A 27,640-nucleotide genomic window follows, 5' to 3' on the forward strand; every position below is an offset into this window, starting at 1 on the left:
GAAAGGGGAGAGGGGGATGCAGCGGGCAGGGGTATTGGGGGAAATGTCCCGGGTGGGCAGGGATAGTGGGGGGCAGTACCCCAGGAGAGCAGGGGTATGGGGGGCGAGGCCGGGCGGGGGCAGCCACGGGTTAAGCGCGGGTGGGTCCGCTCCGGGCGGGAAGGGGTTACAGCGGGGGGGGGCGTGGTCGTGCCGCCCTCAAGGGGCGGTGCTAACGTGTGGGGCGGGCTTAACGCGAGGCGGGGCGGGGCCGGCGGCAGGGCGGTCGGTGATTGGCGGCGGGGCGGGTTGTTTGCGCGCGGCGGGGGGCGGGGCGCGGCGCGGGCCGGGGGCGCGGGGCCGGGGCGGGGCGGGGGGCGCCATGCGGCTGCTGCGGTGCCTGGGGAAGCGGGCGGCGCTGGCCGGGGTCCCCACCTACATCGAGCACTTCAGCAAGTTCTCGCCGTCGCCTCTCTCCATGAAACAATTCCTGGACTTCGGTAAATACCCGCCCCCGCCCCCCCTTACACCGCGTGGGTACCCCCGCCACGCTCCCGCGGGTGCCGCCCCGGGAGGGAGACATCCCCCTCCCCCCCCTCCGGGGTACACCCGCCCCCGGTAAATATCCCCCTCCGCGGTAAACACCCGGGCTGGGGGCGGTGCTCCGGGGAGGGACCTCCGTACCCCCCCCCTCCCCGTAAATAAATCCCCGGGGGGGGCTGCGAGCGCGGCCCCCACGGAGGGACCCGCTCCAGTGGGTGTCTGGGCCTGGGTAGCTGGGTAGCTATAACCCCCCCCAGAATATTATTGGGGGGGAGCCCCCCAGTGCTTCCCGGCCAGGGTAAATATCTCTTTCCCCCCCCTCCCCCCGCCGGGAAATACCCGCTCCCGGGTAAATAACTGGGGCTGGGAACGTGGCCTCCAGATAGGCACCTGCTGGGGGGGTCCTCCCCTCTGCCCCCCCCCCCAACCACCCACAGGGGGGTGTTACCCCCCACGGGCAAGTAACGACCTGGGTAAACACCCCCCTGGGCAACGGCTGGGTGGATACCCCCCCCAGGGTAAATATCTCCATGGGGTATCTCCTGCACCCCCCCGTGGGGTAAATACCCCCCGCCGTGGGGTACCTCCTGGGTAAATAACCCCATGCGTGGGACCCCCAGCCGGGTGTCCCCTGCACCCCCGATCCCCCTCACAGCTGGGTAAATACTGCCTGGCCCCCCAGCACCCCCAGGGTGGGTGACATGGGTCCCCCCCCAAGGGTAAATACCCCAGGGAGGTGGAGATGCCCCCACCCGTCGCTGTCACCCGTCCCGGGTCCCTCCTGTGTCCCCCACCCCCGGGGGTTTTAACGTCAGTGCTATATTTACCCGCGTCCCCTCCGCGCTGTCCCCGGCCGAGGCTGGTGGCTGTGCCCTGGGGGTCCCCAGCCCCTGCCCGGGTACCCTCTGGTTCTGCCCCGTCCCACCGGTGCTGGGACCCCCTCTCGAGTCCTCTTCGTGTTTCGGCCCTGTCCCATGTCCCTTGCCCCCAGGGACGTGCCCCTCCAGGGGCTCGGGGGCAGCTTTGCCCCCCCGCCCCATCTTGCTGGACACCGGCTCCTGGCTGGGGACATCCACGTCCTGGGGACACTTTGGTGTGTCCCCGTGGCAGAGGCTCTCTGCACCCCAGTGCCACCAGGCTGAGGGTCTGGTTTGGGTGTCCCCAGCTCTGATGGCGGCCCAGGTCCTTCTCCCCACCAAATCGCCCTTGAGGGGCTTCCAGCCCCAGTCTGGGCTGTACTGGGCTGTACTGGCCTATACTGGGCTGCACTGGGCACCCATCCTGCCCTCCCAGCAGGCTGAGCTGTGCCCCCCCGGCCCTCCCAGCCCCTCCGGGGTCCCCCTCCAGCCAACAGCAGGGACCTGCTCCTGCCTCCTCTGCTCCAGTCCTCCCAGTACCCCCCAGTCCCCACCAGCAGAGGAGCAGGAGCGAAGCCAGCCCCGGGGCTGGGGACATCAAGCCGGGGCTCAGCCCGTGTCCCACCCCCTCGCCAGGCTCCAGCAATGCCTGCGAGAAGACCTCCTTCGCCTTCCTGCGGCAGGAGCTGCCCGTCCGCCTCTCCAACATCATGAAGGAGATCAACCTGCTGCCGGACCGCGTCCTGCGCACCCCCTCCGTCCAGCTGGTGCAGAGCTGGTGAGACCGGGGGGCCCGGGGGGGTCCCGCCGCCACCGGGGGTCCCGTCACCTCCGGGACCACCCGGTCCCACGCGGCGTTGGGCACAGAGGTGCCACCACCATCATCTGTATGGGTCCTGCTGCCGCCGAGGGTCCTGCTGCCGGGGGTCCCACCGTTGTAGTTCACGAGGGTCCCACCGCTGGCACTTGCGTGGGTCCTGCTGTCACCTTGGGTCCTGCTGCCACCACGGGTTCCACCGTTGTCGCTCACGAGGGTCTCGCTGTTGTAGCTCATGGGGGTCCCACTACTGGCACTTGCCACCACGGGTCCTGCTGCCCGGGGTCCCATTACCGCAGGTCCCACCGTTGTCACCCAGAGGGCTCCCACCACCGTCACCCGCCCGGGTGCCACCGTGGGTCCCACCGCTGTCACCTGCACACGGCTCCCATTGCCACCACGACTCCTGCCACCACCATCGCCCAGGGGGGTCCCGCTGCCACCGCAGGTCCCGCCACCACCCCGTGTCCCACCGCTGCCACCGACTGACCTCCCCAGCAGTAAGGAGCTGCCGGGGGGGGGGGACGGGGACACGGACGCAGGGACGGGTGGCTGGCAGGACAGCACCCAGCTGGTGCCACGTCATGCCTTTAAGGGGCTGCAGGCCCTTCAGGGACACCCCCGTGCCACCCCCTAGACATCGGGGGGGTCACCAGTGCCACCCCACATCCTGCCCCAGCTTCCTGCCCCCCGAAAGGGCCGAGCTTGCCCCGGTGGCCGGGGGGTCCGTGTTGTTGGGGGGGGAAGGGGGGTGGTTCTGGGTGTCCCTTTAAGCACCGTGTCCCCCTGCCAGCTCCGGCAGCGTGAACCTTCTCCCGGTGCCGCCACGTGACGAGTTGTTTGTGCAGCGTCCTCAGCCCCTGCCAGCCCTGCCCGGCCCTGCCAGCACCGGCAGGCAGCAGGATCCGGCCATGCCGCACTCCCGCAGCCCTCGTGGGGGGACCCCGGATTGCAGTGACCCTCGTGCCCCCCACCCCATCGGAGGGGCTGCGTCCCCAGGTGTCCCCAAGGGCCACCGTGCCAGCAGGAGGGTGGGATGAGCTCGGGCCCCCTGCCAAGCACAGGGTAGAAGGGTTTTTTTTTTTGGGGGGGGGGGTCCTGGTTGAGGGGGTGCTGAGCAGCTCTCTCTGTGTGGGGCAGTGCCCCAGGGCACCCTGTGCCCCCCTGGCATGGGGTCCCCGGGCTGTCCCCTCTCTTTGGGGGGCACCGGGTGGGGGGTAACCAGCTCCTTCCCCAGGTACGTCCAGAGCCTGCTGGACATCATGGAGTTCCTCGACAGGGACCCTGAGGACCAGACCACCCTGGGACAGTAAGTTGGGGGGTGACAGCGTGTCCGTGACACCCCTTGTCCCCAGTCCCGGGACGTCATCTCCTCACAGACTCACACTGGTGAGAGCTGGCGTCACCGCGGGGTCCTGGCACCCTGCGCCCTATATCGTCCCCAAACTGCCCCCCACCTCACCGTGCCAAGTGTTCCGGTGCCACCAGACTCTACTCCGGGTTTTCCCTGGTGCCACCAGCTCCTGGGGAAACCCGGCCTGGATGAGGGCTCTGCCCGGACCGGGTGCCCCCCCAGCTCCGTCCCCCTCCTCAGGTTCACGGACGCCCTGGTCACCATCCGCAACCGGCACAACGACGTGGTGCCCACCATGGCGCAGGGGGTCATCGAGTACAAGGAGGCCTACGGGGACGACCCCGTCTCCAACCAGAACATCCAGTACTTCCTCGACCGCTTCTACCTGAGCCGCATCTCCATCCGCATGCTCATCAACCAGCACAGTGAGCAGCCCCGGGGGTCCCCCCTGCCCCGGGCATCCCCCCCCCCGCCCCCCGCCCTCAGCTTCCCTGCCAGCCCTGGGCATCCCCCCACATCCCCCAGAGCATCCCCCCAGCTCCAGGCATCCGGCCCCGAGCATCCCTGTTCCCTGAGTGTCCCCCAGCCCCAGGGATCCTGTCCCTGCCCCGAGTGTCCCCCCCAGCCCCAGAGATCCTGCCCCAGGTGTCCCCCCAGCCCCAGGGATCCTGACCCGAGTGTCCCCCCAGCCCCAGGGATCCTGCCCCGAGTGTCCCCCCCAGCCCCAGGGATCCTGCCCCTGCCCCGAGTGTCCCCCCCCAGCCCCAGGGATCCTGCCCCTGCCCCGAGTGTCCCCTCCCCAGCCCCAGGGATCCTGTCCCTGCCCCGAGTGTCCCCCCCCAGCCCCAGGGATCCTGACCCGAGTGTCCCCCCCAGCCCCAGAGATCCTGACCCTGCCCCAAGTGTCCCCCCCAGCCCCAGGGTTCCTGTCCCGAGTGTCCCCCCAGCCCCAGGGTTCCTGCCCTGAGTGTCCCCCCAGCCCCAGGGATCCTGCCCCTGCCCCAAGTGTCCCCCCCAGCCCCAGGGATCCTGCCCCGAGTGTCCCCCCAGCCCCAGGGATCCTGCCCCTGCCCCAAGTGTCCCCCCCAGCCCCAGGGATCCTGCCCCTGCCCCGAGTGTCCCCCCCCAGCCCCAGGGATCCTGCCCCTGCCCCAAGTGTCCCCCCAGCCCCAGAGATCCTGCCCCAGGTGTCCCCCCAGCCCCAGGGATCCTGCCCCTGCCCCAAGTGTCCCCCCCCCAGCCCCAGGGATCCTGCCCCGAGTGTCCCCCCAGCCCCAGGGATCCTGCCCCTGCCCCAAGTGTCCCCCCAGCCCCAGGGATCCTGCCCCAGGTGTCCCCCCCAGCCCCAGAGATCCTGCCCCTGCCCCGAGTGTCCCCCCCAGCCCCAGGGATCCTGCCCCGAGTGTCCCCCCCAGCCCCAGGGATCCTGCCCCGAGTGTCCCCCCAGCCCCAGAGATCCTGCCCCTGCCCCAAGTGTCCCCCCCCAGCCCCAGGGATCCTGCCCCTGCCCCGAGTGTCCCCCCCAGCCCCAGGGATCCTGCCCCTGCCCAGTGTCCCCCCCAGCCCCAGGGATCCTGCCCCTGCCCCAAGTGTCCCCCCCCAGCCCCAGGGATCCTGCCCCGAGTGTCCCCCCCAGCCCCAGGGATCCTGCCCCTGCCCCGAAGTGTCCCCCCCAGCCCCAGGGATCCTGCCCCGAGTGTCCCCCCAGCCCCAGGGATCCTGCCCCTGCCCCGAGTGTCCCCCCCAGCCCCAGGGATCCTGCCCCGAGCATCCTCCCCAGCCCCAGCTGGCCCCTGGGCATGTCCCAGCCCTGAGCCCCCCAGCCTCAGGCTCCCCCATGCCCTGCCTGCTCCAGGCACCTCCCTGCCCTCAGATGTCCCCCGTCCTGCCCCCCCGCACCTCCCTGTGCCCCGTATGTCCCCACCCGGCCCCCTATGTCCCCTTCCCCTCACCCCCAGGAGGGACAGTAAGCTCAGCCTTGGGCACAGCCTAGGGTGGGGGGCTGTGGGGGTGGCCTCGGGTGTCTCTGGGGCCGAGGTGGGGTCCCCGCTGCTCACCGCCCCGTCCCTCCCCAGCGCTGCTCTTCGACGGCAGCACCAACCCCGCGCACCCCAAGCACATCGGGAGCATCGACCCCCACTGCAGCGTGGCCAACGTGGTGAGAGGTCTGTGGGGACCGGGGGGCTTCCGCCCTGATGGGGGGCACAAATCGGGGGCGGGGGGGGGGGAGTGGTTGAAGGTCCCCCCAATCTTCCCCCTGCTCTGGGATCTGCCTGTTTGGGAGCCATTCGTGTCATGAGTTTGGGGGGCCTCAGCCAAGGTGTCCACAGTCCCCTGTGCTTTGGGGTTACTCCAGAGGATCCCAGAAACTTGCTGGATTTATAGGAATGGAAAATATTGGGGGGGGCTGGGGGAGAGGGCACCCAAATCCCCCCCCACCTCCATGCTGGGGGGTGCTGACCCCTCTGCCTCCCCCTCCCAGATGCCTACAACATGGCCAAGCTCCTGTGTGACAAGTACTACATGTCCTCACCCGACCTGGAGATTGAGGAGGTGAACGGTGAGACCAGGCTGGGGGGGGGTTCCCTGCGGTGGGGGGATTCTGGGATGGCTCGTTTGGGGCTGGGGGAAGATGACGATGCTGACGGCCGCTCTCCTCCTCCCCGCAGCCAGCAACTCCCAGCAGCCCATCAGCATCGTCTACGTCCCCTCCCATCTCTACCATATGCTCTTCGAGCTCTTCAAGGTAACCCCAGCCCCGTTGCGGGGGGCGGGAGGGAGGTTGTAAGTTGGGGGGGGGGGCTCCCCTAAACCGCAGCTGGCTCCGTGCCCGCAGAACGCCATGCGAGCCACCGTGGAGAGCCACGAGAACAGCCCGCGGCTGCCGGCCATCAAGGTGATGGTGGCTCTGGGCCAGGAGGACCTCTCCATCAAGGTGTGCGAGGGACCACTGGCTCCATCCTGGGGGCATCCCCGAGCCCAGCCTGGGGGGATGCTTAATGGGGGGGTGGGGGTGGCCAGGAGCGGGGTTGTCACCCCCCCCCCGCACCGCATCTTGCAGATGAGTGACCGGGGCATGGGCGTCCCGCTGCGGAAGATCGAGCGTCTCTTCAGCTACATGTACTCCACCGCTCCCACCCCGCAGCTGGGCACCGGGGGGGCCCCCCTGGTAGGTGCCCCCCTGGTAGGTGCCATGGGGACCCCGCATGGCCGTGGGGGACGGTGGATGGGGCGCGAGTCTGCGGCTGGGGGTGGCGTGGGGAGGTTTGGGGGTGGCGGGGGGACATTCCAGGATGGCTAGAGTGGCATGGGGAGGTTTGGGGGTGCCTGGGGTGGCATGGGGAGGTTTGGCCTTGGCATGGGGACTTTTGGGGACATTTGGGGGTGGCTTGGGGACATTTTGGGAGTGCCTGGGGGTGGCACGGGGATGCTTGGAGGTGGCACGGGGGCATTTTGGGGTGCCTAGGGGTGGCATGCGCATGCCTGGGAGTGGCATGGGGACATTTGGGTGTGCTCGGGGGTGGCATGGGGATGTTTGGCTTGGCACGGGGACGCTCGGGGGTGCCATGGGGACACTGGGGTGGCATGGTGACATTTGAGGGTGCCTGGGGAGGTTTGAGAGTGACGTGGTGACCGCTGAAGGTGGCACGTGGACACTCGTGGGTGCATGTGGTGCTACTTGGGGTGGTCCGGGGAGACTTGGGGTCCCCTGGGGGTGCCGACCCCAGGACCAGGGGACCCCCCACCCCATCTCCTCCCCCTCCCAGGCCGGCTTCGGCTACGGCTTGCCCATCTCCCGCCTCTACGCCAAGTACTTCCAGGGGGACCTGCAGCTCTTCTCCATGGAGGGCTTCGGCACTGACGCCGTCATCTACCTAAAGGTGGGTCTTTCCCCCCCAGGACGGGGGGTCCATGGCCTCTAAGGGGAGGGGGGGGCGCAGGGCCCTCCCCAGCCCCCCGTGTCTCCCGCAGGCCCTGTCCACGGACTCGGTGGAGCGATTGCCGGTCTACAACAAGTCGGCGTGGCGGCACTACCAGGCCAGCCAGGAGGCGGGGGACTGGTGTGTCCCCAGCACCGAGCCCAAGAACACCTCCACCTACCGAGTCCCCTAGGCCCCCCCGGGGGCTTGCTGTCCCCCCCAGGCTGTTGATAGCCCCTGGGGCCCCCCCGGGTGTCCCCCATCACCCCAGGGTGGTGTTTTATGCCAGTGTGGTGTTTTAGCATCCCCTTTCTGCTTCCCGCCGCCGTGGCTGTTAGGGCTCACCGGGAAGCGTGTGAAATGTGGGGGGGGGGGTCCCAGTGGGGTGGGGGGGTCCCAGTGGGGTGGGGGGGTCCCAGCACCCCCCCCACTTTGGTGGCACTTAGGTACGTAGCCAGAGGCAACACTGGAGCAGCGTGGAGGGGGTAGAGCTCCTCTCATGCCCCCCCCTGCCTTGGCACCCACCCCAGGGGGGGTGCACCCCAGGGGTACCCCAGGGGCAGCGAGGGACTGGTCCTTTCCCAGTATGACCAGTAGCACTTCCCTGCCCCTCCAGCCCTGACGGGGTGGGGGGGACCAGGCCTGACCCCCCTCCCCAGCTCCCTGTGCCGTCCCTGGTATTGCACTACTGAGCTGTTCTCACCTGCGTGTGCCCCCCCCCCCCGCCCCTTCCCCCGGGTGGGTTCCCCACACGTGCTCCGACCTGCTCGGGAACCTCCCCCTGCCCCCCCAGACCCTCCCCGCTGTCAGTAAATTGGATGTTGACTGAGCTCCTGGCGTGGCATTTTGGGGCCCTGGGAACACCCCCCTCCCCCCACTTTGCATACACACACACACACACACACACCCCGTGCCTCAGTTTACCCACTCTGCAGTCACCTGGGCTTGGGAGGAGGCTGCTGCGTCGCAGTCATAGGGTGGCACCTGGGGACACGGGTGGCTGGGGGATGGAGAGCTGGGTCCTGGGGTGGGGGCCACACTCTGTCCCCCTGCCTCCAGTTGCCCCCCAGCCTGGCACTGAGCTCCCCCAACCCCATCCTGTCCCCCAGCCCCGTCCCAGTCAGGCTCACGCTGGTCGCACTGGTTTGCACTGGCCCTCGATACCCTTTTTATTTCCTGGGGTGTCCCCCGGGGCGCCGTATTTGGGGCTGGGGGGCGGGGGTCAGTGTTAACTCCCCACACCCCAACTTGGGGGGAGTGTGCGTCTGGGGGTGGTCAGGCCATGCACTGTCCTCGGCTGGTGCCGCACCGTGCCGGGGGGGGGCCGGGGTGAGGGGGTGGCTGTGACCCCCTCGGGTTGGGGGGGTGATGGGACAGGGTGGGGGGGGGTCCAACGTGCTGTTTGCATCCGGAAAAGGGGCCCATGGGGGGCCTGGACTGTGCCCATGGGGTGCAGGGGTGCAGGCAGGGAGGGGGGCAGCTGGAGGAGGCGGGGGGCGCGTGCTGCTCCACGCCCGTCTCAGCCTGGCACTGCCGTCCCTTGGCCACGGCAGCGTGTCCCGTGCCGGAGCCGGGTGCCCCCCCGGGCGTCCCGGGGGCTGTGGGTGGGGAGGGGGTGCAGGGGCGCTCCGGGCCCCCACCTTAGCTCCGCCGCTGCTCCTGGTCCCTTTTCTTCTGCTTCTCCCGCTGCTTCTCCGCCTTCTCCTGGGCCTTGCGCTCCTTCTCCACGGCCAGGCTCAGCTCCTTCAGCTTCCGCTTCAGCACCGCACGGTCCTGCGAGCTGCCCACGCCCAGTGCCTGCCGGCACAGCCGGGCGCTGGCGGTGGGGCCACGCAACCCTCCCCATGGCTGTGGGTTGCTGGCACCCCCCTGCCCTATGGACCAGCTCGTTGGGGTACCTGGAGCCCCCCTGCACTGCCTGTCCTCAGGATCATCGTGTGAGGTACCTACACCCCCCGTGCACCAGCCCCTTGGTGTACCTAGAACCTCCCGTCTGCCTCCTTGACTGGTCCATTGGGATACCTGGAACCTCCCCCCACCTCCTGCCCCATGGAGCAGCCAATTAGGACAACAGGTTTTAGGTACCCCATGATGAGCCCATTGGGGTACCTAGAACCTACCTATCTGCCCCATGGAGCAGCCGGTTGGAGTACCTAGAGCCTGTTGTCCTGTGATGAGCCCATTGGGGTACCTAGAACCCACCCAGGCCTCCTGCCTCATAGAGCATCCTGTTGGGGTACCTAGGGCCTGTTGTCCTGTGATGAGTCCATTGAGATACCTGGAACCCTCCCAGAGCTGTCACATGGAACACCCTGTTGGGATACCTAGAACCCACCCAGATTTCCTGCCCCATGAAGCACCCCGTTGGGGTACCTAGAACCTTGTGCCCTACAACTGAGCCTGTTGGGGTACCTGGACCCCCCTGCACCCCAGCAGAAGAGGCCCCCCCCCCCATCCCCATACCTTGAGCTTGGCACCATCGAGGTGCAGCAGCCGTGGACCATCGACACCGTGGGCCGAGAACTCCTCTACATACTGCTCCAGGTTGAGGCTCTCCAGCCACTGTCCCACCTGCCGGCACGTCCAGCCCGCGACCGCGCCGGGGGGCTCATCCAGGAACTGGGCACAGGGGGCTGGGCGTTAACAGGGGGTCCCCACGGCACCGGGGGGGGGGTGGGGGACGGACCCCGACCTCACGTCCCCCCCGGGGCTCACCTCGTCTGAGGACTGTGACAGGGTGTGGTAGGGGTAGGAGCACTTGGTGGCGGTGGGGCCGGGCAGGCGCGGGCTGGTGCTGGGCGGTGGGGAGTCCTCGCTCAGCGTCGAGTCCTGGGGCGGCGGGAGGGGTGAGGGCAGGGCTGGCCTCGCTGCCCCCAGCGCAGCGTGCAGCCCCCCAGCACCCTCCCTATAGCCATCCTCCCCATAGGGCTCTGATTCCCTATAGGGCTACCAGACCCTGTGGGACTTTGGTCCCCCTAAAGCCATCTTGACCCTATGGGGCTTTAATCCCTCTCCCTATAGTTACACAACGCTATGGGGCTTTGAACCCCCTTCATAGATATCTTGACTCTATAGAGCTTTGACTCCCTCCCCTATAGCTATCTTGACCCTATGGGGCTTTGTCCCCTGTCCCTATAGCTGGCTTTGACCTCTTTTCCTATAGCTATCTAACCCCCAGGAGCACCAACCTCCTTCTCTACGGCATCCTGGCTCTATAGGGCTCCCATACCCTCCCCTGCACCCCCCCACCCTACAGGGCCGGGACCCCCCCGTTCCCAGACACTGACCTGGGAAGCAGATTTGGCGGGGCTGAGCCCCTCGTGCCGGGGGGAGCCGGCGGGCGACGCGGAGCCGGGGGAGGCCGAGCCCCTCGCGCCGTCTGAGAACCAGGAGAAGGGCAGGAAGGGTGACCCCGAGGCGCGGCCGGGACCCTCCACCGCCTCCCTGGGGACAGAGTCGTGTTAGGGCCCTGGGGCCGTCCCCGTGCAGCCCCCCCCCGCCCCGGGGGGGGTCCCTCACCTGCTGCCCATGGACAGGCGGTTGCTCCCCTTCTCCTTCCGGCTCTTGCTGGAGGACACCCGGCGCAGGGTCACCCTGGGTGGGAGAGAGCCGGGTTGGCGGGGAGCGGGGTGCCCCGATGGCTGTGCTCCCCCCACAGCCCCCAGGCCCCCCTCCACGCACCCATCCTCAGAGAGCCCTCCATCGCCTTCAGAGGATCCTCCTCCCTCCATGCGTCCCTCGTCTTTCCATCCCTGCAGGCATCTCTCCAGCTATTCCTCCATCTTTCCATTGTACCTCTCCATCCCTTCATCCATCCCTCCCTGCATCCCTCCCCCATCTCCCTGCATCCCTCCATCCCCCCCATCCCCCCCCACCCCCCCCATCTCACCCCAAATCCAAGAACTTCCTCCGCGTTTTCTTATCAAGCCCCACAGTGGGGCTGGCCGGCTCGGGGGGGCTCATGTCCCGGCTGTCGTCTGCAGGAGGAAAAGGACGGGGGTGTCACCCACTGTCCCCCCGCATGGGTGCTGGGGGGATGCCAGGGTCCCTGTGTGCCCCCCAGCCTGGGGGGGAGCGGGGGGGGGGGGCCTCACCTTCACTGTGCCGCTGGGGCCGGGCGTCGCGGTGGGCGAAGCCGGGCGAGCTGTCGGAGCTGTGGCAGGACTTGGGCGAGGGGGTGCCCGCCAGCCCCTCCTGGGACGAGGCGTCGGTGAGGGGCCGGTAGCGGCTGAGGGGCGGCGAGGGGGCCGGGGGGTCCCCCAGCGCCCGCTGCACCGCCCCCGCCTCGAAGGAGAACTCGGCACCACGGGAGAAGGGCAAGGGGGTTGGGGGGCCGCCATCGCCCTCGGCTCCCTGGGGAGCACACGGCATGGGGGGGGGGTGTCAAACCCCTGTAGCCCCCCCGGGGTGTCCCCTGTCCCCTTTGCTACCCCGAGCCACGGGGTCCCCCCAAACCCTTCTCTTGGGCCCACGGTGCCCCCCGCCCCTGCAGCCCCCCCCGGGGCTCACCGCCGCCTCGGGCCCCTCGTCGCCCTCGGTGGAGCTGGCGCTGTCTCGCAGGCGGGAGCGGGAGGGCCGGTGCCGGCGGCCCTTGGCTAGGAGCCGGGCTCGGGCCTTCTGCAGGCTACTGTCCAGGCGCGGCGTCTCTGGAACCACAGCGGTAAAATCTGGGGGTGAAAGAGAGACCGGGGCAGAGAGAGAGAGAGAGACGGAGAGACGGACAGACAGGACGGGGATGGGTGGAGGTGGACGGGTGGGCAAACGGATGGGGAGGGATGGATGGACAGACGGGTAGGGAGAAGGGAGATGGGGAGGGAGGGATGGGGAGAGGGAGAAGGAGGGGGATGGACAAACAGAGAGGTAGGGACGAGGAGATACAAGGGAGGGATGGTTGGAAGGATGAATGGACAGGTAGGGAGGGAAGATGTGGATGGATGGACGGACGGACAGGTAAGGAAAAGGAGACGGTGGACAGACGGATGGGTAGGGACGGGGGGAGGAGGGAGGGATGGATGGGGACAGGGATGGACAAATGAAGGGTAGAGACAAGGAGATGGGAGGAAGGGATGGATGGATGGATGGACAGGTAGGGAGGAGGAAGATATGGATGGACGGACGGACGGGTGAGGAAAAGGAGACAGGGTGGACAGACGGGTAGAGACAAGGAGATAGGGAGGGAGGGAGGGATAAGGCCAGGTAGAAGAGACAGAGGGACAGAGGGACGGTTAGGGACAGGGAGAGGGGGTGGGAGAGCATTGGAGGGAGAGGGGGAGACAGTCAGGAGAAGGCCAGCCCGGTGGAGAGGGGACAGAGGGACAAGAGGGCACAGGGACAGGGGAGGAGAGTCAAAGGAGGGGCAGGGGGTCCCAGTGGAGACGGGAGAGGGGAGCGTTGGGGACGTGGATGGATGGGGCACCCCGGTGGGGTGGGGCAGGGGACAGAGGGACAGAGAGAAGTGTTCAAAGAGACGCCCCGGCACGGGGAGAGGAGCAGTGGGGTGTCCCCGAGGACAAAGTGTCCCCGTCACCCAGGGGGGAGGAAGCTTTGCCCAGGGTCTGACCGGGATCACCCCGATGTCCCTGCCCTGCTGCGGCCTCCTGCACCCCAACCCCAGCCCGAGGAGTGGCTCCGGGCCGTGTCCCCTGCTGTGTCCCCATGTCTGTGTCACCCCCTGCGTGCCCATACCCACGTGCCTGTGTGCCCTGTGTCCCTGTGTCCCCCTGCCCCACGCACGTCCCCACGCTCATACCCGTATATCTGTGTCCCATGCATGTCCCCATGCCACCCTGTCCCCCTGCCCCATACGTGTCCTTCTGCAGGTGGCTGCATGCCCCATGCCTGTCCCTGTGTCCCCAAGTACATGTCACCCCCCAGCCCCAGCTCTGGAGTCCCCCCCTCGCCACTGGCAGGCAGGACACCGAGGGCGGGTGGGGACCCGCGGGGGCAGCACCCATGGGTGGCTCTGCACCCCACGGGCCCCCGAGGACTCACCGAAAACCTCATCCATGTCCTGCAGTTTGGAGACCGACATGGTGGGACAGAGCTGGGGACAGAGGGGACAGTCAGAGAGGGGGGACTCCACGCTGGGGGGGGGGGCGAGGGGAAGCGGGTAAGGAAACCCAGACCCCAATGCACCCCTGCAAGTGGGGACGGGAAGGGTGTCCCCTCGTCACCCTCTCAGTGTCCCCAGTGTCCCCATGCCCTCAGCCTCGCAGCACTGGGGGGGGGCACAGGGACTTGGGGGGCAGCAGGACACAGCACACATCGCCCCCACTTGGGGGGAAGCCCCTCGGGGTTGGGGGGCACTGGGGACACTCTTTGCAGGGCAGCTGGGAAGGGGTTAAATCCCCCCCGTGTTCGGAGGTGTCTTTGGAAGGGGGGGGGGCTCCTAATGCCTTGGCAGCATCGGGGGGCTGGCGGGGGCGGATCTAAGCCCCGCTCCCCCCAGCCCCTCCCTGCCCCCAGGGAGCCGGGGCCAGCGCGGCCGGGGAGGGGCTGGGCTGGGGGGCAGTGCCGGGAGCAGGGACATTACCGGGAGGGGACAGTACCGCCGGGGGGGCTGTACCCGGGATGCTGTACCGGGGGTGGGGCTGTGCCGGGGCCGGGGGCTGTACCGGGACCGTACCGGAGATGCTGTACCGGGGATGGGGCTGTACCGGGACCGTACCGGGGATGGGGCTGTACCGGGGCTGTACCGGAGATGCTGTACCGGGGATGGGGCTGTACCGGGACCGTACCGGGGGATGGGGCTGTACCGGGGCCGTACCGGAGATGCTGTACCGGGGGATGGGGCTGTACCGGGGCTGTACCGGAGATGCTGTACCGGGGGATGGGGCTGTACCGGAGCTGTACCGGGGGATGGGGCTGTACCGGGGCTGTACCGGGACCGTACCGGAGATGCTGTACCGGGGGATGGGGCTGGACCGGGACCGTACCGGGGGATGGGGCTGTACCGGAGCTGTACCGGGGGATGGGGCTGTACCGGGGCCGCTGTCCGGTGGATGAGCCGCCCGGGGGTTACGCCCTGGTCCACCCCCCCCGCGACTCACCCGCGCTCCTCGGGCATCCTGGGCACCTCCCGCCGCCGGGCCCGCGGCCGAGCCGGGCCGAGGGCGCCGGGGAAGCGCCGGGGAGCTGGGCCGGGCCGGGCCGAGCCGAGCGGAGGACGCTGCGGAGCGGGGCCGCCCCGCCGGGCCGGGGGCCGCGGGGGGGGGACAGGAACCCGGAAGCGGCCGGGGGGGGGCCGGGATCAGCCGCCCCGCCCCGCCCCGCCCGGCTCGGCTCGGCTCGGCTCGGCCCAGGCCCGGCTCGGCTCGGCTCGGCTCGGCCCAGGCCCGGATCGGCTCGGCCCAGGCCCGGCTCGGCTCGGCCCGGCTCGGCCCGGCTCGGCTCGGCTCGGCTCGGCTCGGCTCGGCCCGGCTCGGCTCGGCCCAGGCTCGGCTCGGCTCGGCCCAGGCCCGGCTCGGCCCGGCCCGGCCCGGCCCGGCCCCCCGCGGGTGCGCGGCGGCGGTGCTGAAGGGACAGCGCCCGCGGGGCGGGCTGAGGCCGGGCACGGGGGGAGCCCGTACACGCGGGGCAGAGCCACCCAGCGAGACACGCACCCCTGCGCCATTGGCCTCCCAGTGCCCCCCCGTCCTTCCCAGTGCCCCCCAGTCCTTCCCAGTGCCCCCCCGTCCTTCCCAGTGCCCCCACTCCTCCCAGTGCCCCCCCGTCCTTCCCAGTGCCCCCAGTCCTCCCAGTGCCCCCAGTCCTTCCCAGTGCCCCCCAGTCCTTCCCAGTGCCCCCCCGTCCTTCCCAGTGCCCCACTCCTCCCAGTGCCCCCAGTCCTCCCCAGTGCCCCCACTCCTCTCAGTGCCCCCAGTCCTTCCCAGTGCCCCCAGTCCTTCCCAGTGCCCCCCAGTCCTTCCCAGTGCCCCACTCCTCCCAGTGCCCCCAGTCCTCCCCAGTGCCCCCACTCCTCTCAGTGCCCCCAGTCCTTCCAGTGCCCCCAGTCCTTCCCAGTGCCCCACTCCTCCCAGTGCCCCCCAGTCCTCCCCAGTGCCCCCACTCCTCTCAGTGCCCCCAGTCCTTCCCAGTGCCCCCCAGTCCTTCCCAGTGCCCCACTCCTCTCAGTGCCCCCCAGTCCTTCCCAGTGCCCCCACTCCTCCCAGTGCCCCCAGTCCTTCCCACTCCCCCCAGTGTCCCCAGTCCCTCCCACTCCCCCGTGCCCCCAGTCCCTCCCCTCCCCCAGTGCCCCCCAGTCCTTCCCAGTGACCCCCGTCCTTCCCAGTGCCCCCACTCCTCCCAGTGCCCCCACTCCCCCGTGCCCCCAATCCTTCCCACTGCCCCCGTGCCCCCAGTCCCTCCCAGTCCCCCAGTGCCCCCAGTCGGCCCAGCCGGCCGGGACAAGGAGGCGCGGGCGGAGGCTGCGGCCATGTTTATGGGGCTGGCGGGGCGCGAGGGCGCTGCGTTACAAAACGAGGACCAGTACATACATACGTACATATATATATAGTATATACACCCACAGGTATACGTGTGAGATTAAATAACCCCAGCACCCCCCCGGGGCTCTCGGCTCCCTGCCCCCCTTAAATACTCCCCCCCCCCCCAAGTGGCTCCAATCCAGTCGGACCCCCTCCCCGCCCCCCCCGCGTGCCCCCTCCTCCCCCTCCCAGTATAACCAGCTCTGGCTCCCAGTTGCCCCCACATCCAGTTACTGTCGGAGACTCGGTACTTCGGGGGGAGGGGGGGGGCCAAAATAGAAACAAAAACTAAAGGGGATCCCCCGGGGCCGAGGGGCTGGAGCCCCCCGACCCGGCTGGGGTTGGCCAGTGGTGGGGGGTGTCCCAGCCCCAGAGAAATACTGTGATTTATTGGGGGGGTATTTACAGTTGGGGGGTGAGAACATCACCCCCACTCTGGAGGGGACCCCCGGTGTGTGTGTTCCCCCCGTCCAGGGAAGGCGAAAGCCCTGGGCTCGGGGAGGGTGGTGGCGGGTTCTGGGGGGCACTGGGGGCACCCCCCGGCCGTGGCCCCACAGCGGGGAGCCGGGCAGCCCCCCACATCCCCGGGGGGCCACGGTGGGGCCGGTGGCCCCCCCCTCCATGCCCTCTGCAGGGGTTGGCAAAGGCTGAGGGGGTCCCTCTTGCCTGGCGGTGGTGGCACGGGGGGGGGGGGCACCTGGGGCCCCCCCCCTCCACGGTGAAGGTCCGCAGTGTCCTGGGCACGGAACCCCAGGGGGGCACCTCACTGTGGGGTCGAGTCCGTGGGGGGGCCCAAAGGCAGGCAGCCCCCCCGGCCGGTGCTCCAGGAGAGTCCCAAGAGGAGGAGCTGGGGGCAGGGAGGGGCTTCCAGTGTACCCCCCCTTTGCTCCCCAGTATGGCTCACATTTGGGGGGGGGGAGGGCATTTCTGCTTGCCCCCCCCGCCAGCGTCCACCCGGGGTGCCAGCTCTGTGTCCAGAGGGAGAGGGGGGGGTCACGTCGAGGGGGGGGGGGGCTTGGGGAGGGGGAGGCCTGGGGGGGGGCCATGCCCTCCCCCCGATCGGTCCATCACGTCACCACGAGACTCACACTGGACAGAGACACGAATGCGGGGTGTCCGCCCCCCCCCCAAATCCTCCCCCCCCAAACGCACCCCCCCCCCTTCCCCTCCCCTGCCTGTGCCCCCAGGGGGAAGTGGGGGGCACCAGGAGGCCTTGGCGGGGGTCTCGCCTCCTCCCCGGTGGGGAAGGCGTGGGGAGGAGGGGGGGACAGGGCTGGGGGAGAGGGGGTCCCCCCCCGAAATCGCTGCGGTTTGAGGGTGGTTTAAGTCGGGTTGGAATTTTTCAAAGTCTGCAGCTTGGCCTCCAGTTCGGAGATCTGAAAAACAGCAAAGGGGAGAGGTCTCAGCGGGGGGGACCGGGGGCTTGGGGACGGGTGGGGGCACGGGGACAGGGGTGGGGACATGGGGACACAGGGGTGGGGATGTGGGGACAGGGCAGAGGACGTAGGGTACAACCATGTGGCAGAGGGGGACAGGGCTGGGGGGGACAGGATCAGGATACAGGGATGGGGACGCAGGGATGGGGGCACTGGACTGGGGGGGGGGGACAGGACAAGGGGGGGCAGGACATGGGGGTGCTGGGGTGGGGGAGACAGAGGGCTGGGGGAGGGAGGGGGGACAGGGCAAGGGGACGGTGCGGGCAGGGGACAGGGTGCTGGAGGGCCAGTGTGGGGCTGGGGGCACAGGGACGGGCAGGGGGGCTGCAGGCAGGCGGTGGGCGAGTCTCTGTGGGACGTCGGGGGACATTTTGGGGGTGACAGAGGAGGGTGTAAGGGGGGGGCACATAGGGGGGGCTCTGCTGGGTGCCAGGGGACCCCCCCGCGCTGCCCGCCTGCACCCTGGTGCCCCCCGGCCTGGCAGGTGCCGGCCCCCCGCCGCGACCCACGGCAGCCTCCCAGGCGCTGCGGATCCCGGGGGATCCGGTGACCCCACGGAGGATCTGCTATGACCCAGCACAGCTCTGGCCCCACCCGCTGGGGGGGATCCAGTGTAGCTAGCATGGAATCCAGTGTGATCTGTTGCGGGATCCAGCATGACCAGCATGGGATCCAGCTCCCAACAGAGGATCGAGTGTGAGCCCGTGCCTTGCGCAGATCTACCGGGAACCACTGCGGGATCCCGCGCAAGCAGCCAGCGCCCAAGAAGATCTCTTTTGATCCATTATGGGATGTCAGACCCTGAAGCAGGATCCACTGCGACCCAAACCCTAGGCAGATCCACTGCAATCCAGTGTGGGATCCAGTGCCAGGAGGAGGATCGGGCGTGCGCCAGCACCCGAGCAGATCCACTGCGATCCGGTGCAGGGCGCAGTGGCGGGAGCACAATCCGGTGGGAGCCGGCGCCCAGAGCAGATCCACCGCGACCCGGCGTGGGATCCAGCGGCCGGAGCTCAGTCCGGAGGGGAGCCAGCGCCCCACGCAGCTCCGCTACCACCCGGCGTGGGATCCAGCGGCTGGCGCGAGCCGGTGCCCGAGCAGATCTGCTGCGATCCATCCTGGGATCCAGCGGCGACGGGAACCCATGGGCCGCGATGGTGGCGTGGCGGGAGCGGCGTGGCGGAGCGGGGCCGGGCGGCGGCGGGGCCGAAGCCGGGGCCGGCCGTGCCCGCGGGGCTCAGGGGCAGCCCGCGTCCCGGCGCCCGGTGCCCACCTTCTCCTGCAGCTTCTCCATCTCCTCCTTGTGCGCCAGCTCCGACTCCTCCAGCACCCGCCGCTGCGCCGTCTCCTTCTTCAGGAACTCGATCTCCCTGCGGGGTCAGCGCGTGGGTGCACGTCACCCCCACCCAGCACCGGGGAGGGAGACCCCGGGGAGGTGGGGCAGGTCAGGGGGGACCCCGCGACCTGGGTGTCAGGGAGGGACCGTGCTCAGTGGGGTGGTGGTGCCCGGGGACCTCCCAGGGGATGGTGCCTGCCCAGGAAGGAGCTGGTGCCCCAGGGATGGCTCCACGTCAAGGGCAGGGTCCCTGCCCAAGGGAGGGTCCTTGCCCAGGGGATGAGGGGTGCCCAGGAAGGAGCCGGTGCCCCAGGGACGGGTTTCTGCCCAGGGGATGGTCTGTGCCCGGGGAACACTTCACGCCCAAGGGACGGTTCGTGCCCAGGGACAAGGGGTGCCCGGGAAGGGGTCGGTGCCCCAGGGACGGGTCCATGCCCAGGGAGATGCTCCACGCCCGGGGAAGGATGGGTGCCCGGGTGCCGGCGCTGCCCTCACTTTTGCTGGTACTCCTTGATGAGCCTCTTGGCCTTGCTGTACTTGCGCTCCAGGGTCTGGTACTGGGCCTGCGTCTCCTTGAGGTGCTCGTCCACGGCCTGGCAGAGGTTCTGCGCCTCCATCCAGTAGCCCTCCAGCTTCTCCATCCGCTCCTTGTTCTCCTCCACGCTCTGCTCCAGCTGGGCCTTCTCGGCCCGCCAGCGCACCTTCTCCTGCTCCAGGCACTGCAGCTGGGGGACAGCGGCTTCAGGGCACGGCACGGCACGGCACGGCACGGCACGGCATAGCCAGGGAGCAGGTATGACATGGCATGGCACGGCACAGCACGGTGCGGCACGGCACGGCACGGCGCGACGTGGCGTGACGCGGTGTGACATAGCATGGCATGGCATAGCCAGGGAGCAGGCATGGTGTGGCATGGCACGGCACAGCATGGTGACGGGTCTGGGGGGGAAGATGCGGGGAGCTAGGAGGGGATGGGGGAGATGGAGATCCAGGGGGGCCTGGGGAGATGGAGGGGGGTCCCTCCTGCCCGCAGGGAGCCGGGGCACCCGCTCACCTTCCTCTTCAGCTGCTGGATCTCGGCCTCGGTCACGGCATGCTTGATCTGGAGCTGCGAGAAGAGCCGGGCGTTCGCACGGGGCGGGCACGTCCCCACGCCGCTCCCGGGCGGGCACACGTTGCTGCCGCATGCGGGCACGCTCCCCTGGCACCCCCCATCCCCTCCTCACCTCCTTGAACTTGTGCACCAGCTTTTCGGGGTCCATCTCCACGGGGGAGAGCGTGTCCTCGTTCTCAGCCAGCTCGAACACCTCGATGGCCATCTCACCGCTGGGGAACATGGGGCTCATCTCCTCCTCCTCGTCCGTGGCGTACTCGCCCGTCTGCGGAGGGCACGGAGCGGCGTTGGCACGTGGTGACCCCCAGCCTGGCACCCCCACCCCATCCCACCTGGGGAAACCGAGTCACTGGCCCCATATCGGGTGGGGGGACCATGTCCGTCCCCTCCTGGGTAGGTGCCGTCCCCCTCACCTCCTCATCATCCTCAGTGTACTGGGTGTAGCGCTGCTCGATCATCTCCCGCTGCCACCGCTCCTGCTCCAGCGTCTGCTGGATCAGCTGTGCCACCTCGCTCTGCTCCCCCGGCTTCTCCCGCCCGATGAGGAACCTGCGGGGACGGCGGGGCTCAGCCGGGGACGGGGGGCTCCGACCGCGGGGGGCCTGGGGCGGGGGACACCCAGGTGGCACAGCCGGGGGACAGCGGGGAGGCTCAGCCAGGGGACACCCAGGTGGCACAGCCAGGGGACATCCCTGCTGGGACAGGCAGTGCTCCTGGGGGTGGCGAATTTGGGGGGGATGTTACGGGGCCTGTGGATGAGTTGGGGGGCTGGGGGGGATCCTGGGCTGCTGTGGGGGCATTTCGGGGGGCAGAGGGCACTAGGGTGGCACAGGACAGGCAGCGGGCATGGGGACTGGGGGGGCAGAGGTATTTTGGGGCAGGAGGACAGCCCAGCCTGGGAGCTGGGGTGCTCTGGGGACAGGCTATGGGGCAGGGCGTCGCAGGGGGGCAGGCACGCGCTGTGGGGCTCTCCTGGCCCCCCAAACCCCCAGCCCTGGGCCCTACCGGACGCGGCCCTTGGTGTTCCTGAGGACGGAGGCGGCGAAGCTTTGTGTCACCCCCACCAGGCTGGTGCCATCCACCTCCACGATCAGGTCGTTCACCTGGATCCTGGGGACAAGGGGACCGTCACAACGGGGCCACCCCTTGCCCACCTCCCCAGCATCTCCCAGGCGGGGGAACACGTGGCATATCTGCCTGCTCCCACACCAGCTCCTCCACCACCACCCAAGCCCGCGGGCACGTGGCAGCGGGGACCCAGGTGGGTGTTCTGGGCCAGCAGCCGTCCCGGTGGGCCCTTACCTGCCGTCCCGGTGGGCCGCCCCACCCTCTGTCACCGTCTTGACAAAGATGCCCAGCTTCTCCAGGCCCATGTCGGCCCCTGCGCCCATGCCGATGATGCTGATCCCCAGCCCTTCAGAGTCTGCAGAGACAGAGAGCTGTGTCCTGGCAGGGTGACGGCGGCCACCCAACGCCAATGGAGTCACCTCCAACCCGTCCCCAAGGTGCCGCGGGGGGCCCCGGGGCACGGGATGGGGCGAGGACCCACCTTTCTCCAGCTCCACGGGGAAGAGGTCAAGCCGCTCCACCCTCTTCTCCAGCTCGTACTCGGCCGACGCAGCCATGGGGTCAACGTCTTCATTGCGGCGGTCGTAGTCTTCGTTGGAGTAAGTGCTGAAGACCTGCCGGGGCGGAGGGAGCTGCTCAGCGAGGCAGCGGGATGGGGTGGGAAAACACCACAGCCATGCACCGCCCCGGCACCGGCAGCACCCATGGCCGAGCGGGCATCCCGGGGCGGGGGAGCCCCAGGCAGGGGCGTGGGGGGTGTTACTGAGCCTACGAGAGACTGGAAAATCCCCCCGAGTCATGTCATGGAGTGAGGGGGAGTTTGAGGAAGCGCAGAGGGTTTGGGGGTGGCCCTGGGAGCAGAGATGGCGCCGTGCCTTGCACCCCCCGGATGGATGGATGGGGGGTGGATGGACAGAGAGATGGACAAAGGGGTGGATGGATGGAATGGCAGATGGACAGACGGATGAAGGGATGGATGGATGGAAGAATGGATGGGTGGGTGGAAGAATGGATGGGTGGAAGAATGGAAGGAAGGAAGGAAGGAAGGAAGGATGGATAGAAGGATGGATGGATGGAAGGATAGATGGATGGATGGGTGGTTGGATGGATGAGTGGATGAGTGGATGGATGAGTGGGTGGATGAGTGGATGGGTGGATGGATGGATGGATGGATGGGTGGATGGATGGATGGATGGATGGGTGGATGGATGGATGGATGGGTGGGTGGATGGGTGGATGGATGGGTGGATGGATGGATGGGTGGATGGGTGGATGGGTGGATGGATGGAAGAGTGGATGGATGGAAGAGTGGATGGATGGATGGATGGGTGGATGGATGGATGGGTGGATGGGTGGATGGATGGAAGAGTGGATGGATGGATGAGTGGATGGATGGATGGATGAGTGGATGGATGGATGGATGGATGGGTGGATGGATGGATGGATGGGTGGATGGATGGATGGGTGGATGGGTGGATGGATGGATGGATGGGTGGGTGGGTGGATGGATGGATGGAAGAGTGGATGGATGGAAGAGTGGATGGATGGAAGAGTGGATGGATGGGTGGATGGATGGATGGACGGGTGGGTGGATGGATGGGTGGATGGGTGGATGGCGGGTGGGTGGATAGGGTGTGCAAGCACTGGCTGCTCTGTCATACAGTTTGGGGAGGGCAGAGCTGGCTTGTTCCCTCCCCTGTTTCCCTCACCCCTTCCCTAGGCAGGGCTCCCCAGCTCTCAACCCACCACCTTCTCATGGTCCAGGCTGCCCCGCAGGAGCAGGGAAGGGCTCTCCCCGTGGGCAGCCTCACCTCCTCTGCCCTGCACCTCACGGCTGCCTGGGCACCTCCGTGCAAGCCTAGGCTGCCAGCCCGCAGCCCGAGGACCCAAACCCACCATCGTGCCTGGGAGAGGTAAATCCCGCTGTAAGTTCGGGGTTGGTTTATTCCCCTGGGTTTCCACCTGGAAGGTTCAACTTCTGCCTCCATGTGCTTGCCTGGAGGGATGCCTGGAGGGAGCACCAGGGACTCTGCGGGCCTCGGGGGTCCACAGGTCACCCCCATCCCCAGGTCTCCGACCCCCCTGTGCCCACCTCTCCCATCGGGCTTCACTTGCAGGGTGCTTGGGCACCGAGGAGGGGTCAACCTCATGGCTGGGGCTGTCCCCATCCTCCTTCCGTCCCAAGGGAGCGGGGACGGGGACAGCTGGGATTGCCGAGGTCTCGTGGCAGCCCCCGTCCGAGGCTGGGGAGGGGACCCGAGTGGGGGCAGCTGGTTGGAGCGGGGCGATGAAAGGCAAAGGAGGTCGGGGACACACACGTATGGTCCTCTGATGCGGTAAATCCCTGGGGATGCTGACCCCCGGCATGGGACAGCCCCAAATCCTCCCACGCCAGCTCAGGAGGGGCTAGGGGCCACCCCCACGCTCACCCTGGGGCTGGGGGTGCTCCAACGTGCTCCTGGCCGAGGTCGGACATGCCACCAGGATGATGTCCCCAACCCAGAGCCGGAGGGAGTGGGGTGCCATGTCCCTGCACCCCGGGAGGCTGCCGGCACCCCTCTCCGGATGGGGCTGGGCTGGCCAGGCGCTGAGCCTGGCAGATGTCCCCGGAGGGGCCCCGGCCTGGCGATGCCGCCGGGGCGAGTGGATTAGGGATAACACCGCAGCACTAAAGCCTCGCAACAAAGGGAATTAGGGATGAGTGTCAAGGGCCATCGCACAAAGCCTGGTGACACCCACAGATGGGCAGGACCCACCCGGGTGGCACCCAGGGGTGCCGGGGATGAGCAGGGCAGGGGACATGGCTTCATCCCCCCATCCGCACGTGGTCCCCGGGGGGCTGCGGGCACCCGAGCCCACAGCCACGGGCACGCAACCCCGGCTCGCCCTGCTGTGCCCCCCACCCCTGTCGCCGGGTCCTGGGGGGTTTGGGATGTGCTGGGGGCCTGGAGCGGGTTCCAAGGGAGAAGCAGCCGGAGCCAGCACGTGCCCAGGGGAAGGGGCTGGTGGTGTGTGCCCCCATCCCCGGGTGCAGCGTGCCTGCTTTGGGGCCCATGCTGGGGCTGGGTGGGGGTCCCCAGAGCTCTTGGTCCCCACCCCCACAGTGGGTTTGGGGAGCTCAGCATCACCCATGCACCCGGGGGGGGGAAGCTGGGGCTTTCGGACGCCTGGGTCCCCTCCCCACCTGCCTACGGGACCCCCGCTGTCACCCTGTGGTGGGACATGGGTAAAAGCGAGAGGCTGAAGGCAGTGCTGGGGGGAAGCGGAGCATCCCAAAAAGCCCAGCTGCCCATCCATGGCGGGGGACACCCTTCCCAGGGCCGGGCTGGCCGGTTCCCATGGGACCGAGACCCCCACCCCCCCCCCCCCGCCGCAGCGTGCAGCCACCTGGCACACGGCCACCGCTGTCCCCTGCCTGGGCCACGGCAGTCCCCGTCCCCCCGTCCCAGGTGGGGCCACCCACCCGCTCTGACTCAGAGCCAGAATATAGGCCGGGGCTCTAAAAATAACCTAGCTCCGGCACAAAGCAATCGGTGCTCCTCCGGTCGGGGGGATTCAAGCAGGAGAGAACACCCCGAAATAGATGCACGGCCCCTTCTCCCCCCGCCCCATCACTGGGGGACCATCCGAGATGGGGACCACAAACCCAGCCAGGGTCCCCGCCGGGGAATGGCGGGGGGACGGGCGATGCTGCCTCCTGCCTGGCCATGCCGCTGAGACACTTCCCCTTCCTCCACTTCCCGAAACGGTCCTGGGCGCCAGGCCGGGCCCATGGCGGGGGCAAATACCCCCCCACATCGCCGCTTCATCCCCGGGGACCCCCGGTTTGGGAGGAGCCCCGGCACCGAGGGACCACCGGGGACCAAGGGCAGAGGGTGGCGGTGCAGCCGCCGCACCCAGCCCCCCCGCACCCGGATATTTTGGGCATCCCCACCCAAAATATGGGGTGGGTCTTGGCCCGTCCCAGGCACAGCACTGGGTTGGCACTGGGTGCTGTGCATGGCCCACCCCAGCGGGTACCAGTGCCACCCCCCCCATCATACCGGCCCCAGGGTGGCCCCTTGCTGGCACGGGGGGGGGGCCCAGGCCATGCCAGGTTAGCTTTCGTTAGCTGGCTCGTTAGCCAGGCCCAGGTGGCCACCCTCCTTCCCCCAGCGCAAGGGCATGGCCAAGCAGGATGCCGTGCCCCATGGCTGGGGGGGCAGGGGGACACAGACCCCCCACCCCACATCCCTGTCCCCAGCACCAGCCCCCCCAGGGGGATGGGTTTGGGGGGGTCACACACCCCACCCTGGGGTGCCCTTCACCCTGGGGTGCCCCTCACCCTGGGGTAACCCCCCCCATCCTCAGCTGCCACCCACCGTGGCGTGCCCCCCTACCCCCAGCCGCCCCCCGCCATGCCCAGGCGGTCTCACCTGGATGGGGGCAGTGCTGAACTGGATCTTGCGGTTGGGGACGGGCTCCTCTTCCTCAGACAGCCCAGGGATCTCCACGCAGCCTGACTCGGGCTCGTACAGCCCTTCGGCCTCCTCCTCCTCCTCCAGCCCACTGCCCCCTGAGTCCTCCCCGAGCCCGCTGTAGGCACTTATGTCCACCAGGTCCGCCTCGGAGAAGTCCTCCTTCTTGGCCTCCTCGTAGGCATCGCCCTCCTCCGCCCGCTCGCCCTTGACACCCTCCTCGCCCATGGCCGCCCCGGACCCCCCTTCCAGCCGGGGGGCGGTGGGCGCCGGACCCTCAGCCCCCTTGGCCGGCTGGGGCGCGGGCGCTGGTTCACCCGCCGCCGTCGCCTCCTCCTCCTCCTCTTCCTCGGCCTCGCCGCTCTCCTCCACCTCCACCGGCTTGATCTTGCAGACCTCCTGCACCCGTGGGGCGGCTGGCTCTTTCTCCGCCGGCCGGCCGGTCTTCCCTGCTGCCTTCTCCTCCTCCGGCGGCCGGGCACGGGCCGGGGCGGCGTGGCCATCACCCGACCGTCCGGCCTCGGGGCTTGGCAAGAAGACCCGAGGTCGCTTGCCCACCACCTTGGCGTTGAGCGGTCCTCCCGCTCGCCCCGGCGCCTTGTGGAGGTTGTTACGGAGGTCGGCCTTCTCGAAGACGGCGCTGAGCTGGCTGACGGTGGGCGAGACAGCTTCGGTGTCCAGCTTGTCCAAGGACTCGGTGCTGCCGTTGAACCTCACCACCACGTCCAGCTTACGGTCCTGGAAACCGGCTCGCTCCTTACGTAGCAAGAGCTTGGTGGTGGTGGCCTTCTCCTGCGGGCTCCTCTCGAAGATCTTACGGGTCTCCTGCAGCTTGGAGAAGGGTTTGTCGGGTTTGGAGTCAAAGCGGCTGACCCTCTCCGAGACGCTGGTGCCCAGCTTGAGGAGGTTGCCCTGGTCCACGCTCTCGCTGAGGCTGCCGGCCCGGGGCAAGGAGAGACGGACGGGCTTCTCCTTGGCCTTGGCCAGGTCGCAGGCGCCCTCGGGGCCGGGCGCCGTCCCCATCTGCAGGAACATGTTCTTGATACGGTGAACGTTGGAGCCATACTTCTTACCCCGGCTTTTCTTGCCGTCTTCGCCATCGGCCTCCTTTGTGGGCGCCAGGGCCTGGATGGTGGCCTCGTAGGCGTTACGGTGGGGGGACGCGCTCCGGAGACCCCCGCCGCCCGTCGCCCCGCCGGAGGGGGACCCCCCGCCGGCGGCCGCCCCGCCGCCTGCCTCCGTCCTCAACATGCCGCCACCGGGCCCTCGCACCGCATCGCCCGCCGCCGCCGCCGCCGCTCCCCCCGGTCGTGCCGCGGCCCCTCGCCGGCTACAGCGGCATGGGGAGGGGGATGCCGCCCGGGGGGGGGGGGGCCGCCGGCACACCTGCACCGGCCCGCGGGGGGCTGCGGGGCCCGGTCAGGCCATGTCCATCCCGGGGGGCCCCCTCCGCCCCGGCCCTCCTTCCTTCCTCCCTTCTCCTCCTCTTCCCCTTTCTCTGTGGCTGGTGATGGAGCCGCTGCTGCCTGCGATCCGCCCGCCCCGCTGCCCGCAGAGCCCTCTGGGTCTTAGCGGCGCGCTCGCTCTTCCTCTTCCTCGCTGCCGTGCTTCGGCCTCGCCGCCGCCACCGCCCCGGCCTGCCCGCGGGGACACCCCCCCACCCCCCCCCCGCGCCCCAAGACCCCCCCCCACTTGCCGCCGAGATGCCCCACGGTCCCCTCCCCGCACCCGCACGGGGTCCCCTCCCCGGGGCGTGTGTGTCCCCCGGCTTCTCGGGTGTTGCCGCCCCCCAGCTCTGTCCCCGTGTCGCCCCCCCAGCTCTGTCCCCGCCATGCCTGTCTGCCTCTGCCCCTGTCTCCCCCCCCGCCCCCCAGTTTTGTCCCCCTGGCCCCCGGGCTGGTCCCTATGTCCCCTCAGTCCCGTCCCTGTTCCCCCCGTTTTGTACCCACATCCCCTGGCTCTGCCCCTACATCCCCCATGCTGTCCCCATATCCCCCTAATTTTGTACCCAGGTCCCCCCATCCCATTCCCGTATCCCCTGAGTTTGTACCCATGTCCCCCCATCCTGTCCCCGTATCTCCCCATCCTGTCCCCGTATCCCCCCAAGTTTGCACCCACATCCCCCATCCTACCCCCGTATCCCCCGAGTTTGTACCCACATCCCCCATCCTGCCCCTGCGCCCCTCCCAGGCCTGTCCCCATGTCCCTCTGCTCCTCTCCCTGTGTCCCCTCAGTTTTGTCCACGTCACCCTGCTCCCACCCCTCGGGACCTCCACACACCCATGCCCAAAGCC

At 69.0% G+C, this 27,640-nt stretch overlaps 3 protein-coding genes across 9 annotated transcripts; 1 reads left to right on the forward strand and 2 right to left on the reverse strand.

Moving 5' to 3' along the window:
• Positions 1 to 322: 322 nt before the first annotated feature.
• PDK2 (pyruvate dehydrogenase kinase 2) lies at positions 323 to 8,289 on the forward strand. Of its 4 annotated transcripts, none has more exons than XM_072885639.1 (11): positions 323 to 479; positions 2,016 to 2,157; positions 3,434 to 3,505; positions 3,791 to 3,975; positions 5,626 to 5,715; positions 6,033 to 6,110; positions 6,220 to 6,296; positions 6,387 to 6,485; positions 6,612 to 6,734; positions 7,318 to 7,431; positions 7,523 to 8,289. In XM_072885639.1, exons 1-11 carry the CDS (start codon positions 362 to 364, stop codon positions 7,661 to 7,663), a joined length of 1,239 nt encoding a protein of 412 aa, XP_072741740.1. In that variant the 5' UTR covers positions 323 to 361; the 3' UTR covers positions 7,664 to 8,289. The 4 variants fall into 4 exon arrangements, with proteins under 4 accessions (XP_072741740.1, XP_072741741.1, XP_072741742.1 ...); XM_072885640.1 differs by having other exon boundaries at positions 6,612 to 6,719; XM_072885641.1 differs by lacking the exon at positions 6,387 to 6,485.
• Positions 8,290 to 8,625: 336 nt separating this feature from the next.
• Positions 8,626 to 14,691, reverse strand: SAMD14 (sterile alpha motif domain containing 14). Of its 3 annotated transcripts, none has more exons than XM_072885643.1 (10): positions 14,520 to 14,691; positions 13,462 to 13,513; positions 11,980 to 12,116; positions 11,565 to 11,823; positions 11,360 to 11,447; positions 10,990 to 11,064; positions 10,758 to 10,914; positions 10,186 to 10,299; positions 9,934 to 10,089; positions 8,626 to 9,267 (listed from the first exon to the last, which is right to left on the reverse strand). In XM_072885643.1, exons 2-10 carry the CDS (start codon positions 13,499 to 13,501, stop codon positions 9,112 to 9,114), a joined length of 1,182 nt encoding a protein of 393 aa, XP_072741744.1. In that variant the 5' UTR covers positions 13,502 to 13,513; positions 14,520 to 14,691; the 3' UTR covers positions 8,626 to 9,111. The 3 variants fall into 3 exon arrangements, with proteins under 3 accessions (XP_072741744.1, XP_072741746.1, XP_072741745.1); XM_072885645.1 differs by having other exon boundaries at positions 11,565 to 11,664; positions 11,980 to 12,137; XM_072885644.1 differs by having other exon boundaries at positions 14,453 to 14,691.
• Positions 14,692 to 16,139: 1,448 nt separating this feature from the next.
• PPP1R9B (protein phosphatase 1 regulatory subunit 9B) lies at positions 16,140 to 26,868 on the reverse strand. Of its 2 annotated transcripts, none has more exons than XR_012046053.1 (10): positions 25,305 to 26,868; positions 21,371 to 21,503; positions 21,124 to 21,244; positions 20,827 to 20,931; positions 20,235 to 20,370; positions 19,934 to 20,086; positions 19,762 to 19,815; positions 19,203 to 19,432; positions 18,080 to 18,741; positions 16,140 to 17,311 (listed from the first exon to the last, which is right to left on the reverse strand). XR_012046053.1 is itself a non-coding variant. In XM_072885638.1 (10 exons), exons 1-10 carry the CDS (start codon positions 26,595 to 26,597, stop codon positions 17,258 to 17,260), a joined length of 2,376 nt encoding a protein of 791 aa, XP_072741739.1. In that variant the 5' UTR covers positions 26,598 to 26,867; the 3' UTR covers positions 16,140 to 17,257. The 2 variants fall into 2 exon arrangements, 1 of the variants encoding a protein (XP_072741739.1); XM_072885638.1 differs by having other exon boundaries at positions 18,645 to 18,741; positions 25,305 to 26,867.
• Between the last annotated feature and the right edge of the window lie 772 nt (positions 26,869 to 27,640).

This window comes from Ciconia boyciana, chromosome 22 (assembly GCF_034638445.1).
Source record: "Ciconia boyciana chromosome 22, ASM3463844v1, whole genome shotgun sequence".
Lineage (NCBI taxonomy): Eukaryota > Metazoa > Chordata > Aves > Ciconiiformes > Ciconiidae > Ciconia > Ciconia boyciana.